At 28.8% G+C, this 16,693-nt stretch overlaps 2 protein-coding genes across 2 annotated transcripts; both read right to left on the bottom strand.

The window, feature by feature from the left end:
- Positions 1-269: 269 nt before the first annotated feature.
- On the bottom strand, positions 270-2,040 carry LOC108329690 (xyloglucan endotransglucosylase/hydrolase 1). Its single transcript, XM_017564028.2, has 4 exons — positions 1,773-2,040; positions 1,502-1,602; positions 1,138-1,331; positions 270-832 (listed from the first exon to the last, which is right to left on the bottom strand). The coding sequence occupies exons 1-4, from the start codon at positions 1,957-1,959 to the stop codon at positions 433-435; spliced, it is 882 nt and encodes a 293-aa protein (XP_017419517.1). The 5' UTR covers positions 1,960-2,040; the 3' UTR covers positions 270-432.
- A 7,157-nt stretch (positions 2,041-9,197) lies between these two features.
- Positions 9,198-10,588, bottom strand: XTHB (probable xyloglucan endotransglucosylase/hydrolase protein B). The gene is made up of 4 exons (XM_017561528.2): positions 10,358-10,588; positions 10,165-10,265; positions 9,875-10,068; positions 9,198-9,788 (listed from the first exon to the last, which is right to left on the bottom strand). The coding sequence occupies exons 1-4, from the start codon at positions 10,542-10,544 to the stop codon at positions 9,389-9,391; spliced, it is 882 nt and encodes a 293-aa protein (XP_017417017.1). The 5' UTR covers positions 10,545-10,588; the 3' UTR covers positions 9,198-9,388.
- Between the last annotated feature and the right edge of the window lie 6,105 nt (positions 10,589-16,693).

The raw sequence follows: 16,693 nt of genomic DNA, 5'->3' as shown, positions 1-16,693 counted from the left end.
CACGTTAACGGGTCCAGTGTCTTTTCCGCAACAAAATATTGAATAGCACCACTTTTACTTTTACATTTCCGGGACCAGAGATCATAACGCAGATCTATGATTCACCTAGAAAACCGAAAGAACACAGATCTCTACAAAAAATATACAACTGGCTCTGCAAGATGTCATTATTATCACCAAGAACCAGTGGAATAAACCAGCAACAATAATATTAATAATACCACAAACCTGTGGCTGCACTTCAAAGGATAAACATGCAGATTAAAACCTTTTTTCTCTAAGAAAAACTGTGTTTATTTATTATTTTTTTATCTGAAGCAAATTTCAATTCATAAATAAAGTGGCAATGGATAGATTTGACGTGATATAAAATTGTACATGAAAGTGACAACAATCTGGTAAAAGTAAATGGTAACAGAAGTATGTGAAAATTTAAATGTCGCGGTCTCTACTGCATTCAGGGGAAAGTTGAGGGTAGCGTTTTCTGTCAGTGCAGTAGTTGTAGATGGTGAATTTCTGACGCACCCATTTGAGTCTTTGCCATTGAGCGGCGTCAAGGTCACGAAACTCTGGTTGGTCCCACCATCTCTTGCCCTGTGTGTCGCAGAACTTAGCGTTCACAGAGGCCTCGCACCCATCGATGTGGAACCCCTTGTACGCTGCTACGAAAGGAGCTTTCGACCAATCTGTTTTCTCCAAACCACCCCTTGTTGCCCAGTCATCAGCATTCCACAAACTGTTGTATAGCTTCATAGGTTGGTCGAATGGAAACTTCACTCTCAAGTCCTTGCTGTTCTTGAACACTCTGATCGGCACATCGTCAACAAAGAACCTGCACACCCCACATTTCAATCTTTCTCATAAACAAAGTTACAAACAATGAACATCTTTCAGTTTAGGCTTTTTATGTTATCTTCCGAATTTATTATAGTTGAAAGTGGTGACTGATAAGTCTGTAAACACGACCGTTTTACTTGTAATATGGTTCATTTGGGACTAGATTTAAATATATGAAGAATATTGTTCCTTTTTTCCTGGTGAAACTAACTCATCTCAGCAAAAATTACTTCCTACTATCCAAGAAATGGTGAGAACTGAAAAGGGTTTGAAAATAGTTGAGTGAAGTGAGGTGCTTACACAATCTGATACAAGTTCCAGAGAATAGAGTATCTGTGATATGCTTTGGTGGGGTCAAACCAGAGATAGATTCTTTGCTCTCTGTCACCCTTTCCTCCGGTGAACACATTTGTTTGCAAAATGTAAGGTTGTCCTGTTCTGTTCCCCAAGAACTCAAAGTCTATCTCATCGTGCTCCGCGTTTTGAGAAGATAACTGCAGGTTCCAACCATAACAAATGTCACATTCAAAGACTCCATAGAAACTAGTTTTGAGAAGATAACAGTAGGTTCAGCTCACAACAAAGTTCGCATTCATATCAGAAAGTAAATTTAGAAGTAAAAAAGAAGAAAAAAACTCATTTTTCTTTTTTATTCTGCCCTTACATAGAAGGCAGTGACTGTGCCAGCTGAATCTCCAGGAACCATCTTTATGTACATGCTGAAATGGCCAAACAAGTATGACCCTTTGGACTGAAAGCCAGTACCTGTACAAAGTTGTTTGGAAAGCTGTTATATGATTCAAATCTCACTTTTAACATAACTAAACAGTGTTCAAAAACAAAAAGTTCTTATCTTGAAATTTCAGCATGAACACATAACTTGAACTGAAAAGTATGACAGTGAAACTTCACTATTTTGGCCAAACTATGCTTACCAGTGTACTTGTCAAGATGAAGCTGAATCTCAGAACCACCATTGAAGTATTTGATGTGATCAAAAGCCCATGTAGGAACGTAGTTTCTACCGAATTGTACATCCACTGGCCTCCTCGGGTTGGCACAAACTGCTGCAGAGGCCAGCGATGCCAATATCAGAGACACGGTCCACAAAGAAGAAACCATTTTCTGTGTTTATCTGTTTGTGGAAGCTAATGGCTAAGAAAAGGGTATATATAAGCACTGCACCTAGCCCAATACCCTTCTTCCTCTCTCTTTCCCTCTACTTTCTATCTTTTTAAATATTCAACATAAATTTATATTTAATTCAATAATACATGCTTCATCATTTAACAAAAACGATCAAGTTTATGCTTGTTATAATGATTAATGATATATATTTAAGATTTGTTTTATGTCAGATGAGAGAGAGATGAAGACAAAGAATCATGCATTTGCTTTAGTTAGGATTTTGTGTTGGAAACAACTAATAGAGAGACTATTACGCGTTTATTTAAATTGACTGCTAGCTAATCTTTGTAATCATCAATCTCTTTCAGATTAGAGTATTGTTGTTTGCAATAATGATAAATTTTCGAATGCATTTTAGGCTATTTTTTGTAGATAACTTCGTGATTATGTAACTATTTCGTGGCACTTGATGATTATTTACTCCGTTTAAATTAACAATCTCTCCTTCTGGTGGCTCGTTGCAAATCAAAGAGGTGTATTTTAAATTTTATTATTATATTTATATATTTTTATATAATATTTTAATGGAGAAAACTGACTAGATAGGATTTATGTAAAAATATAAATAATTTTTTTGTGTACGAAATAAGTGATAAGTTCAGTGTATGTAACTTTTTTTTGTATATAATGAATTGTTCTTTTTATTTCTTTATTAAAAAGTTGTACCATAATTATGAATGCCTGAATACTCGTAATGTCTAAAAACTAAATTTGTTTTACTTTTAGATTTACATTTACTTATGCTTTCGCTGTCTTACCTTAACTTTACCTTATTTAAGATAGTTTTGTAGTTAATATATATATATATATATATATATATATATATATATATATATATATATATATATATATATGGGGTTTGGTAACGCGTGTACGTCTCTTTTTAGTTGGTACATTTGAGTAATATGTATCAGATTTTAGTAGACAAAAATACCCTTATATATCATAGATTCTAAATTTTAAGGTTAAGGGTATTTTAATAATTTTCATTCTCAAAACTAAAAAAAAAACCCAAACTCTTATTCACCTCTCTCATTTCTCTCAATCCTTTCTCTTTCATCTCTCTCACTCCAACTTTTTCTCTATCATCCCTACTATAGCCCTAATTCAAAAAATCAGAAACATGTGTCGTTAAACAATCTTACAAAAAATGATTTCATAATGAGTTTTCATTTTATAATTTTTGTCTTATCTAATTTTATCCAATTTTCACAAGTATAAAGGAATTGGTAATTGACCTGGAAAAAATCAGAAATACTCGCTGTTAAACAATTTCTTACAAAAAATGATTTTATAATGAGTTTTCATTTTATAATTTTTGTCTTATCTAATTTTATCTAATTTTATCTAATTTTCACAAGCATAATAACATCAAAGGAATTGGTAATTGGCGTGGAAAAAATCAGAAACACTCGTTAAACAATTTCTTACAAAAAATGATTTTATAATGACTTTTCATTTTATAATTTTTTAGAGATGATGATTCAACACATGTAGATGATGAAATTAGAGAGGTTAATGAAGATGGTGAAATTGAAGAGATCTTGAGTGAACCTTTTCCTGAAGGTGAATATGTCAATGACTCAACTCTTTACAAAGGCAATTTAACGGCAAGTGTTTCTGATTTTTTCAATTGGGGCTAGAGTTTCTGATTTTTTCAATTGGGACTACAGTAGGGATGACAGAGAAAAGGTTGGAGTGAGAGAGATGAAAGAGAAAGGGTTGAGAGGAATGAGAGAGGTAACTAAGGGTTTGGAGGTTTTTTTTTTTTTTTTTTAGTTTTGAAAATGAGGTTTTTTTTTTTTTTTTTTAGTTTTGAGAATGAAAATTATTAAAATACCCTTAACCTTAAAACGTAGAATCCATTATATATAAGGGTATTTTTTATATATATTATTAATGTCTAAATACAAAGTTTGTTTTATTTTTAGATTTACATTTACCTTTGCTTTCGCTATCTTACCTTAACTTTACATTATTAAGTATTTAAGATAGTTTTGTAGTTAGAATATATCGACAATAACGAAAACATGAATAAATAGATATTATTTAAGGAATTTAAGAAGGAGATATTACTATAATTAAATAATAATAAAAAAACTTCAAAACGAACATCAAAATTATCAACAAATGATGATATTTTATAGAGAGAAGGGAGAGTTTTTAGTGAGAAGGAGGAGAAATAAAATTTTCAGAGTTTGGGGAAGAAGGTGCATGCAGAGAGTGTGACGTGAATTTTCTGAAAAATCAAGTTTTGCTTCCCACGTCAAAACGAGCGTCCGCTCATCTGCCGACACCTGCCTTCCACTATCTGATTTCCGGATCCTCTTCGCTTGACACCTGACGTCCGTTCAGAAGGTTTTTGGGTGCGTTTTAAATGAGGTCTGGCAATATGTATCAAAATAAATTATTATATGTAATTTTATTTTAATCAATTTTTAACTATTAACATCTAATGTTATTACATGTATCAAAGACCATTTCAACCTATATACGAGAGGTTATCTTATCAATCATATGTAAACATCTACTTAACATTATGTGGGTATGTAATGACTAAACTCATCTCTATTTATATGTACCAGAGATGATTTTGGCTCATACCGATCAAGAATCATTTTAAATATTCATGAACACCTACCTAACATTATTTCATTTTGTAATGTTTAAGATCACATTGTAATAGTAAGGATCAGTAAAGGTTAAGAGTTAAAAGTATTAGCAAGATCACTAAACAAATTAACCATGATGATTATCTATGTAATCCAAGCCCAACAGGTAAGGACCCATAAACCTAATATAAATAGTCTTGTTCACGAGGTAATTAATTATGTGTTCATTATTAAAATATTTATTATCATCAAAGGCACACTCCTTACTTGAGCGTCATAGTGTCTTTTACAAACACACTTCTTCTCGCTTGGAACGATACCTAGACATGGAAGAATATGAGCTAAAAGGTTGAAGAGTAAAGAGAAAAACTTTCTCTGGAATCTTTGCAGTATGTTTTCTATCCTGCAAGAATAGTTAAAAAAATGCATTTCATTATCATTTCTATATGTTCATGTTTTTTGTTATACTTTTATGACTTAATTAGTAGAATTTCATTCTCAAATCATTCTAAAATAACTTGTGGATAGAGATCATGGTTCTCTGGTTGGATTTTAGTTGTTAAACTTAATTTGATAAATCTTAAGTTCAAATCTATTTTGTGTCTATATTTAATGGTGATCATTGAAAGAGATCATTATGTCTAGACGGGGGAAGAATCCCACGAAAAGAGAAGCATTGTCGAGAATCCCTAGAAGACTAACCCTTCAAAGAATGTCAACATCATAATTAGACCTGTCAAATTAACCCATTTTATAAGAGTTGGCCTAGCCCACATGTATTGGGACCAAATATGCCCACAAGGTCAAAACAATCTCTTATTAAAAAAGCCCATAGGATCTAATATCCATAATGTCTGGATTAAAGTCAGCCCATAAGCCTTCCATTTTAGCATGAAAAAAAATAATAAAAAAAATCTAAAAATAATTAAATAGTCCAAGAACATAAAATTATAATAAAGTGGGGATCCATATCATAAATATAAAATAAAACACATTATTCATAATATACCAAATAAAACAAAATATTATAATTTCGGCTTTAATCTAATCATGGGGAAAAATTATCCATATTCCACTTGTCAATATCCTCCATTATATCATACGGAAGAAATATCCCTGCCACTTTGATATTGATACTTCTAATAAGATATTTTCAGTAACCAACATGTAATAAATATGTACATTTTGGTCTTAATAGTAACTTTGTCATTCATCATGGTTAACACAAAAAGTGTCTGAGTAACTATCAAGACTAAACGAACATATTTATTAAAAACACAAATAAAACATTTTCTTAGACTCTTTGAAAACAATTTGAACCTTTATCCTTGATTGTAATTCTCCATCCATAGTATAGATGAATCACTAGTGCCAGGTCAAATGAAATAAACCATAGGACAACAAGTGTGAAGCCAACCACACTAGTGAATCCAACTGACTAAACATATAAGATTTTGAACTAATTAATTCAGTTGAAGAGAACACCAAAATTTTGAGTTTATTAGGAACATGAGGAAAGTAAAGAATCTGCCGAAAGAACTACACAATTGAAAAATACAATGTCAACTTAAGACATATTATTTCAAAAGTAGAAAAAGAAAGCAATGCTAAGAAACTTCAAGCGATTCTAACCCTTTTATTTTGCTCAAATATTACATCTTTGGATTTTGGATTCACGTTTCTCTGTAAAAGTATAAAAAAAAGTGAAAATGAGCTCTAATAAAACAAGCTTAATTAAGAACATCATCAAGTCCAATTCAAACAAGCTTAGAGAGTTGTGTTCAAAATCAACAAAGCAGCATAATTTGTATAACAAGTCCATTATAATTCAAGTTTAGTGGGGCAATAGGGAATTAAGCAAAAGAATGGAGATTTCTGGTATGTTTCCAAGAACATATTCAAGTCCAATTCAAACAAGCTTAGAGAGTTGTGTTCAAAATCAATAAAGCAGCATAAATTGTAGAACAAGTCCATCAGACTTCAAGATTGATGGGGCATTAGGGAATTAAGCAAATGAGTGGAGGTTTATAGTATGTATCCAAGTGAAGTGAAGAAGTAGGTGAAGGAGATATGCATATAAGAAAGTTGTAGATGAACTAGTGAAATCCAAGCGAAAGATGAAAACTCAAATATGCATTGAAAACATATTTATGGAATAAGAATTGGAAACTCAACTACGCATTGAAAACATAAAAGGAGTCACTAAGTACAAAATTAGAAACCCTTCCCTCACCATCTCCTCTCATTCCACCTTCCTTTATTACTCATGTATTTCCCTTTTTCTCCTAATAGAAAGCTAACAACATGTATCACAAAGTCAAAGTAACTCTTCTCCTGTCCCATTTTTCTTTTTTCTAAGATATAAGTCCCTCCAAACTTTAGTCTACTCCTTGGTTGACTTATAATAAGATCACACATTCACCTTAAGAAACTATAAATTTAAGCATGCATATGTTCTTATTTAGGTATCTACATTGCAAAAGATCATGGTTCCAAATGGAAAAACACCCACAAAGAGACACACATCATCTCTCAAATTTACATCTTAATATATTCTTTCCTATAACCAACCAGAATCCTCTTATCACCAAAATTACACCAAAATTACAAAGCACTTTTATAGCAAAGAAGACAAATCATGATTTACAAACTTTAAATTTGCACAAATGTATATACAAAATCAGAAAGTGGTATATAAAATTTCAAAGGAAAAATAAAATAAGAGTAATAATTTAATGCACAAGCAAAGATGGAAGTAAAAGACAACTCTGTTGCAACAATGAAGAACATAGCAAAAGAACAAAAGGGACTCCACAACACCGGTGAATCGTGAACCAATACTTTAGTTGTTAATGCCCTTGAAGATGATGGATGATGTGGAGGAGCATTAACGGACGAAGGAGCACTAACGCACGAACGAGCACTAACGCAAATGAGCACCAACTAGAGGGGTGGCGACGCGAAGAAGTAATGACGCAGAAGAGCACCGAGGAATGCGAATTAGAGTAGCACCTAAGAAGGAGTGAGAAGAAAGAGTTTCAGATACAAGTAGAAACATCTCATAGAAAATCTTGAAAGGAAGTGAAATTTTGGACTTACGGTAAGCCCCACCCTAACCTAGTCCTAACCCACTTCTCATGGGCTTTGGACCTCGGGCTTTAGAAAAAAAAACCCATATTGAATAGGCTAAAAATACAGGGCTTAGTTTTAAAGGGGGTTAGGACCATCCCATGAGCGATGGGTTGAAATGATAGGTCTAACCATAGTAGGTCAGGAGATAAAACTACTAACTCATCTTAAAAATGACATTTATTGGGCTATGTTCAATTCTCCTTCAAGAAATTTTCAAGGGTTCTACTAACCATCAATTTTATTACAATGAGTATGAAAATCATCCTAGTTACAAAGAGTACAAAAATCACTCATGATTATCCTTCTTAATCTCTTTCTAAAATTAATAACTTAATCATTTTTTGTTGTCACTTTTAACTACAAATTAAGTAATAATAAACATGTGATAATAAATTATTTGTTCATGAAACCTTTTGTTAAATAGTTCTCGAAAACTATCAAACATGCCGTAAGTTGTGGTGACTTATGCTTGTTGACCATAAATACAGTCTTTATATACATGATCGTACACATTCATGCATAAACACTTATAATAGATAACACAATTGACTAAAACATAGATCAACTCAAAGTCAAATTTGTGACATCTATGAGAATCGTCAAAAGAAAAGAAATTGACTATGATTAGGCATTTGTTTTTGTATAAAAAAATGTAACACACTATGATTTTCTTGTAATTTTTGTTGTTAAATGTACATCAAATGAAATGGAAGTGCATGATGCTTTGTTCATAATTACTTAATTAAGGAAGTTTATAAAAGATTTCAACTCTCAAAATTACAAATTCTTTTACAAGTTGTTGAAAAAATTGTTATATGATCTAAAACAAACTCTTGAACGATGGTTTGCAAAACTATTAAAGAACTATGGAATTTTACAATTCTTTACAAATTATTTCTTATGCAAGAAAAAAAAGTTGATATTATCATGTTAGTTTATGTTAATGACTTATTATTACACAAAATGATAGTGGTGCATTGATAACTTTTTAAGATTACTTTGTAAGCGAGATGCTAAAAAATTTTATGCTCTAACTTTAAAGGTATATTAAGATACTATTTAAAATATTATTTTTAAGAATAAGATACATATTTATGTATATATTTTGAAAATATGTATTTTTTTAATTTAATCTTTGTATTTCAAATGAAAATATATATGACAGAAGGATGTTTAGGAGAATAAAGATTATCTATAATATATATAATGAAAGTAATATAAGAAACTGATGAAGAATTAATCATTAATTAAAATGAATATATACTTCATACTAAAAGGAGCAAATAAAATAAACAGGAACGACCTCGAGATCGGAAATGAATGCAGCATCAAGATGTTGTTGTTACCATTAAGGAACAGAACATGCTTTAAGTACAATAATAAGAATTCAATATTACATTATTGGTGGTGCCAAGTATAAGAATAGAATTACATAACATACGTAGTTTTATTATAGAGTTTCCTCTGTATTCAGACCCAAGGCCTTAATTACACATTCCAAACAATACAATGGTAATAAATAATGGTAGGAATAAAGTATGGTAACTGGTAAATGATGAATGCAGTGAGAAAGTTGTTGTAGAACACAGAAATAAGTGATAAAAACAGCAGATGAAAATTTAAATGTCACGGTTTCTTCTGCATTCTGGTGGAAGTTGAGGGTAGCGGGTTCTGTCAGTGCAGTAGTTGTAGATGGTGAATTTCTGACGCACCCATTTGAGTCTTCGCCACTGAAAGGAATCAAGATCACGAAACTCTGTTTGATCCCACCATCTCTTACCCTGTGTGGCACAGAACCTTGAATTCACTGAAGCCTCACACCCATCAACATGAAACCCCTTGTACTCTGCTACGAATGGAGCTTTTGACCAATCTGTTTTCTCCAAACCACCCCTTGTGGCCCAATCATCAGCATTCCATAAACTGTTGTAAACCTTCATCGGTTGGTTAAAGGGAAACTTCACTCCCAACTCCTTCAGGTTCTTGAACACCCTGATTGGGATGTTATCCACTAGGAATCTGTGTAATTTCAAACATGCTACACTTTAATTACTCATGTCTGTGTTCGTTACTTTTATATACCAAAATAGAATTGAAATACTTACACAATTTGATACATGTTCCATAGTACAGAATATCTGTGATACGCTTTTGTGGGATCAAACCAAAGATAGATTCTTTGCTCTCTGTCACCCTTCCCTCCAGTGAACACATTTGTCTGTAAAATGTAAGGTTGTCCTGTTCTGTTCCCCAAGAACTCAAAGTCTATCTCATCGTGCTCCGCGTTTTGAGATGATAACTGCATGTTCCAATCGTAGCAAATCAACAACTGCATGACTCATATAATCTACTGATATAACAATGAGACTGTACTAGAATAAAAATATGTGCTTACATAAAAAGCAGTGACTGTGCCAGCTGAATCACCAGGAACCATCTTTATGTTCATGCTGAAGTGACCAAACAGATAGGACCCTTTTGTTTGGAAACCAGTGCCTGTTCAAATTTGCGTGAATTAACATTAAAAATACCAACTTTGTTAGAACTAAGTAGATGATAAGGCTGAACTTTGTTCATATATTACGTACCAGTGTACTTGTCAAGATGAAGTTGAATCTCAGAACCCCCATTGAAGTATTTGATGTGATCGAAAGCCCATGTGGGAATGTAGTTTCTGCCAAATGGAACATCCACTGGTCTCCGTGGGGCGGCACAGAGTGCAGAAGAGGCTAGCGAAACCAGAACAAGACACAAAATCAACAAAGAAGAAGCCATGTTAACAAGGGAAAGATGAAAGTGTTGTGAAAGTCTTTGAGGCTAATGGGAATATATATATAGACACATCACCGTGCTTTGGAAGTTTGCTTCTTCGTTCATCTCTGCCACAGGAGTTTTCTTTCTGTTCATTAGGTATATTTCTGTTCATGATTATGATCTTCGAAAGCTAGAAGTAACAGGTGTCATCATGATATTACGCGTTTATTACACCTTGGGGCTCGCTAATTAGCAATCATTTTGTACCTAATAGACATGATTTTTAAATGAATGTTAAATTCAATCAAATATATAATTTAGTATGCCTAAGAAATTTTCTTTTTAATTTGGTTAAGAACCGAATTCTATAAACAAGTAAAATGAATTGCTTCTTGATATTTATGTGTATGAAAACATATTAACTAGAAACCATTTAGATTTAATTGTATTTTTTATCCTCTTAAAATTTCCAATGTGATTTTTATTTACTTTTAAATTCTGTACGCTTTGTTTCTTAATTTCTAAATTTAAACGGTTTTAATCATGTATTAGTTTATTATTCTTTAAATCATGTTGCTTTCATGTTGATATATGACAATACACCTAATACTAAATGGACTATTGACATATTTAATTTATATAATACTGACATGCTCACCTGTATGCTAAACTTATTAATTATAAGTTTTTTTTTTAAATTTTAGAAAAATAAAATTTAAATAACAAATTTTATAATTAAATTAAAAATATTTGATAAATAATTTATTATCTTATCTTTTAATATCTTTTTACTTAATTGTAATTCTGGAATTTATATTTTATAAAATATGTATTTTTTTTTGTCCATATTATTTTATGTAGTTTTTAGTCCCTCATTTTATAATATTCATTATTTTGGTCTGTGGATTTTCTTTTACCCAATTTGTATATTTTAGTTTTTAACGATCATAATGTTGTTCAATTTTAAGATCAATTATCTATAATTTTTGTTACATTAAACATAATATAATAAGATTGGGTAAAGTATATAATGTGCGTGGTCTTTTAGAAAATTGAGAAGAATAGAATGCAGGACTTTAATGTAAATGTAATAAAATAGTGCTTCAGTATAATTTCAAAATTGAAAATTGAATAAAGTTGCATATAATTAAAACTTTAGTAATTATTCAAGAAATTCAAAGATTAAAGTTACGAATGATTAAAAATTAAAGAAGTCAAATTTAAATAAAAAAAATTAAGAACTAAAACTAATTTTTTTATAATATATAAAATCTAAAATTACAATCAAATATATATTTTATGCAAAGAGATAGCAGGTAAAAATATCAAGGCAGTTTAAATATATTATTGATCAAATGTAATTGTTTAATTTCCTGTTATTCAAATTTTCTTATTATAATGGTGCTAATGATATAAAGGTTTAAACTAAGGTGTTTTAATAACTTAATTGGGATATTTGGTGTTCTAAATCCATTGACTAGTAGGCATATCACTTTTAGATAACTGGCACTTAATTAACTTACATTTATTTCATTAAATATTATTTTAGATATGTGAATTGTATGAGTGTTAAAAAAGTGTGTATGTTTACTAACACAAAAAAAAAATTTTGTTTGTTATTTTAGGTTTTCTTCTTTTTGACGAGAGGCAAATTAAGTTCTTCCATGTGACGGTATTGTGTTGAAAGATTAGTATTCATGTATGTAATATGTGTATGTTTATGATGAAAATGTGTGATATTATGATGATGTATATTTCATGTGGATACTTTTATGATGTTATATATGATATTGTTATTTTTTGAGTGTATGGTGAGAGATGATATTATGTCTCAAGAGTCATGATATTATTGATAGTATAAATCATTATGTAAATATGATATATTGTTTTGTAGGTTATAGATTATAAGCATTAAGATATTAGGTGACAAGAATAGAAAAGACTTATGTTAAATGAATTATCTAACTTTGAAATAAGACGATATTTTCTATATATTTTCCTTGTTACATGTGTTTAATATGAATCCTCTAAATATATCAATAACAAATTACTTTGAATATTGAAATGTAATTAAATATTTGTGTTCTTAAAAAGTGAATTAGATAGATTTTGTTATAATTTTATCTGTAAACTAATATATGTATATGTTGTATGATATACCATGTTTGATTATTTAAGTGAGTACTCAAAACGATAATATGACTTTATATGTAAATTTAAAGAAACAATATGTAGGATAATTTTATCTTCTTTTATTTTTGAAATATAAGTATATATTATATTAGTTTGAGTAACATATATAGTATTTCTAACATGTATACATTGATATATGAAGAATAGTATTATCGATTATTATAACATGTTTTTCTGATTAAAAAAACATGTTTTTTTATGGAGTGTCAAAAGGTCCTATTTTTTATTGTTAACATTTTTTTCGAGATATTTTATTAAAAATATGTTTTGACAACTAATTTAACAAAAACATGAAACTATTTTATAATTACTAATGAATTTGAAAATTTGTATGTAATGAAAAATTAAATTAAAATTTTCATTCTTTTCAAAAATAAAATTAATAATACAGGATCAAATTTTATTTATCCAAAGTTTATTATTATTCAATGGAAAGAGATAATTTTCATCCTAAATATTTACATGTATAAAAATAGGATTTTGTTACTAGTAATAACGATAGTTTAAAGTCACAATTGTTGTTAAAGATGCAATGGTAATTGCCTCTTTTTACATGTTTTTTATGATAGTTGTTGAATATAGTGAAAATTATGTATAAGATTAATCTCCTTTATGTTGAATATACACGTAGAGTCTTTTATTTATAATAGAAGAAATATGTACTAAGCCCAAAATACAAATAATAAATAATAACAAACTAACTAAAAATAAAAGATAAATATAAAATAAAAATAATATATTTAACACTCCTCTCAAGCTGGTACATACAAATTGTATCTATCAAGCTTATTACTAATATAATCCATAAAGACTTCCCTTGAGAAAAAAATTGATCACTCTTTTTCCTCTTTCATGTTAAATATATTATTTTTATTTTATATTTATCTTTTATGAAAATATATTATTTTTATTTTATATTTATCTTTTATCTTTAGTTAGTTTGTTAATTTATTATCAATTTATCTTTTATCTTTTTTAAATTATGACAATGGTTTAATTCATTATCAATTTTTTGAATTTATAATGACGGTAAAAAATAAACCGTTGTCTGAAACTCATTTTAACCGTTGTTAAACTTTTGCAATAATAATTATCCATTAAAACTTATCAAGTTTATATAATTAGAATAAATTAAAATAATTCGTAAATAATTAAACTTTTAATCAACATGTGCATTAGTACGTAGACATATGTTCGTGACATGAAATATGGAACGAAGAATGAGATGAGTGGGAATGGCTAGTATGTTTCACATGTCCAAAGAAATATACAGTTATTTCCACACAAGAGTTCAATTGTATTTAAATTGAGGTAACACTGATATACATTTGATTGGACTTATTTGAATATATATATATATATATATTTTTTTTCCATAAATAATGAAATAAAAATTTTACTTTTATAAAAAGGTAATTTATATATAAATTAATAAAATAAGATTTATTATACAAGATGAGAGAATTATAGAATTTACAAATTAGTTTATATATAAAGAAATTTTAACGTATAAAAAAATTATAAAAATATTTAGGCCATTATCTTCAATGTGAGAAAGAAACAACATTTGCAAATAACTATTAAAAAAATTGATGAGAAATTTTTTGATATCAACATCACCTATAAATGATTTATATATCTATTAATTTTGCTAATATAAAAGTTATATAGTTTTAAAGGAATAATAGCATATGGGATTGGGACCAAGTGTCTGTTGGTTTGGTGCAATGGCCCCTGCATGCCCTTCCTTTCTTTTGTTTCTCTTACTTTTAGGGTTTAGGCTTCCCAAACCAATCTTCCATTTCGAATCATTTTCCTAATTCATATGTCGGGCAGACCCAAACTTCCATTTGCCTTCAAATTTCCCAATCAAATTATAATATTTTTATTTGAGTGCGTAAAAGATTTATATACAATCAAATTATAATACATAAATAAGTTCAAATTTATTTTGTAAGATAATTTTTATAAAGTTAAATTAAAATGAAATACATTTATAAGATAATATCATAATTAATTTTAATAATAAATTGATCGAGTGTATTTATATCATGTTGTTATACTTATTGTCAACAAAGTAAGAAAAAATAAGACTGTGTCTGAAGAAACCGTTAATGTCGATATTCATAGCACTTTGGCAGTTGAAACCTGACACATAAATCTGAAGAAAACTTATAAAAAAGCATTGCATGTGGGATCATGAGTTGGGTGCAAAGTTGTAGGTTTTAATAATTTTGGAAGTAGTGAGTTGGAGGAACCTACAAACAATCTCACATGATGTGATTAATTAAGATGTGTATATATAAGCCATGTTTAGGTGTATTATTAACTGCTATTCACCAATAATTACATTATTATTAGTTCACACACATACATACATACATATATATATATATATATATATATATATATATATATATATATATATATATATAGAGAGAGAGAGAGAGAGAGAGAGAGAGAGAACCACCTTGATTTTATGTTTTTCATTTTCATGATCTTGAAGTGACACTATATATTCTGATACATACGTAGAAAGCTCGGAATCAAATATCAAATACCAGATAATGTTCTCATAATTTATTGTCCACGGATAATGTTGTTGTTACATTACAAGATAATAATAATAATAATAATTCGATTTTTTTTAAAAACACTTAACAACCATGAAAGTGGAATGGAAGCTCCTATATGTTTGATATGGGAAGAGAAAAAGAGAGAGAAAATACAATTTTGTATTGAAGGGAAAGTTTTAACAAATAAGCTTTTTTATTTTCTATAATTTTTTTCTTCTTTTCTTTTTCCCGATCTTCTTCTTATTTTCATTTTTAAAAAATATAATAACATGCATTATTATTTATTTTTTATTTTCTTTTTATCCAAAATATTTCCATCATAAGGATCTATTGAATTTGGAATTTGGATGACAGTTGATGAGGACGGGAAGATATTGAATGGAAAGGGAATATTTCCTTTCATTTCACTCTTTAGGAAGTCTACAACAGATACATATGAAAATGAAAGAAACAACAACTTTATAATTCGTCTAATAAATTTTATCTGATAAATTTAAAATGAAGAAAATTAACACCTTTTATTGTAGATTTTGCATCCTTACAACACTTGAGGGAATGTATTTATTACTGTATGTATCTTAAGGTTTTTCATTCAAACTAAAATAAATAAATACATTTTTCTATTTTTAATATAATTTTAAGTAAGGTACTTATGATACCTCTTTCAATATTTTTTAATGCATATTTAAGTGCTATTAGATTCATTTATTTTTATACTTAATTCTGTACTAATTAAATTAAGATATATTTAAAAAAAATATTATCTTATAATTTATACAATAACAAATAAAAAGGAACATTCTTTTTCGGTTAAAATCCGACGAGATAAGAAAAGGAAAGTAATACCTTTTTTTATGATGATGAGAGAAATATTGAATACGACTTCTTCTGTTTCTTATATTATTCTCTTTTTTCAAATAAAAACGTGTTTCTTTTTATCAATAGTTAAATGTTTTCTTTAATTTAGTAAAAGAATAAAACATAAACAAACTATTTTATGAAAAAAGAAAAAACTAATTCATTAGCGTTATATTTTTTTTCCTTTTAGATTAATATTTTATTCAAACCAAATATGTCTTAGTTAGTTTTTGTTGTAACATATCATTTTATCAGCTTATAACTAATAAAATAAGAGATGATAAGATCGATAAAACAAAATAATTTATCTTGAATTATATATAATATTAATATAGTTATTTCAAAAAATAAATAATTATAATAATAAATATATACAAAATAATAAAAGATAATTTAAACATTTTGAAAACTCTTTTATAGGATAACTACTAGAAATTAAAGAAGATTATTTCATTAAGACTATTTTGTTGCATCATTGTTTTCCACCAAAGATGTATCAATATCTATCTATCCATCCTTTGTTCACATTATAAGGTGATCATT

The sequence above is a fragment of the Vigna angularis genome, chromosome 2 (genome assembly GCF_016808095.1).
Source record: "Vigna angularis cultivar LongXiaoDou No.4 chromosome 2, ASM1680809v1, whole genome shotgun sequence".
NCBI classification, from domain to species: Eukaryota; Viridiplantae; Streptophyta; class Magnoliopsida; order Fabales; family Fabaceae; genus Vigna; species Vigna angularis.
This window is presented reverse-complemented; position numbering and strand designations above follow the sequence as displayed.

Bases quoted from the DNA above. Each gene is read 5' to 3' on its own strand.
- LOC108329690 (XM_017564028.2), bottom strand. From the start codon at position 1,959: ATGGTTTCTTCTTTGTGGACCGTGTCTCTGATATTGGCATCGCTGGCC. The intron at 1,603-1,772 runs GTAAGCATAGTT...AACTTTGTACAG, and splicing joins TCATCTTGACAAGTACACTG to GTACTGGCTTTCAGTCCAAA. The intron at 833-1,137 runs GTAAGCACCTCA...TGGGGTGTGCAG, and splicing joins TGGAACTTGTATCAGATTGT to GTTCTTTGTTGACGATGTGC.
- XTHB (XM_017561528.2), bottom strand. From the start codon at position 10,544: ATGGCTTCTTCTTTGTTGATTTTGTGTCTTGTTCTGGTTTCGCTAGCC. The intron at 10,266-10,357 runs GTACGTAATATA...AAATTTGAACAG, and splicing joins TCATCTTGACAAGTACACTG to GCACTGGTTTCCAAACAAAA. The intron at 10,069-10,164 runs GTAAGCACATAT...TGGAACATGCAG, and splicing joins GCACAGTCACTGCTTTTTAT to TTATCATCTCAAAACGCGGA.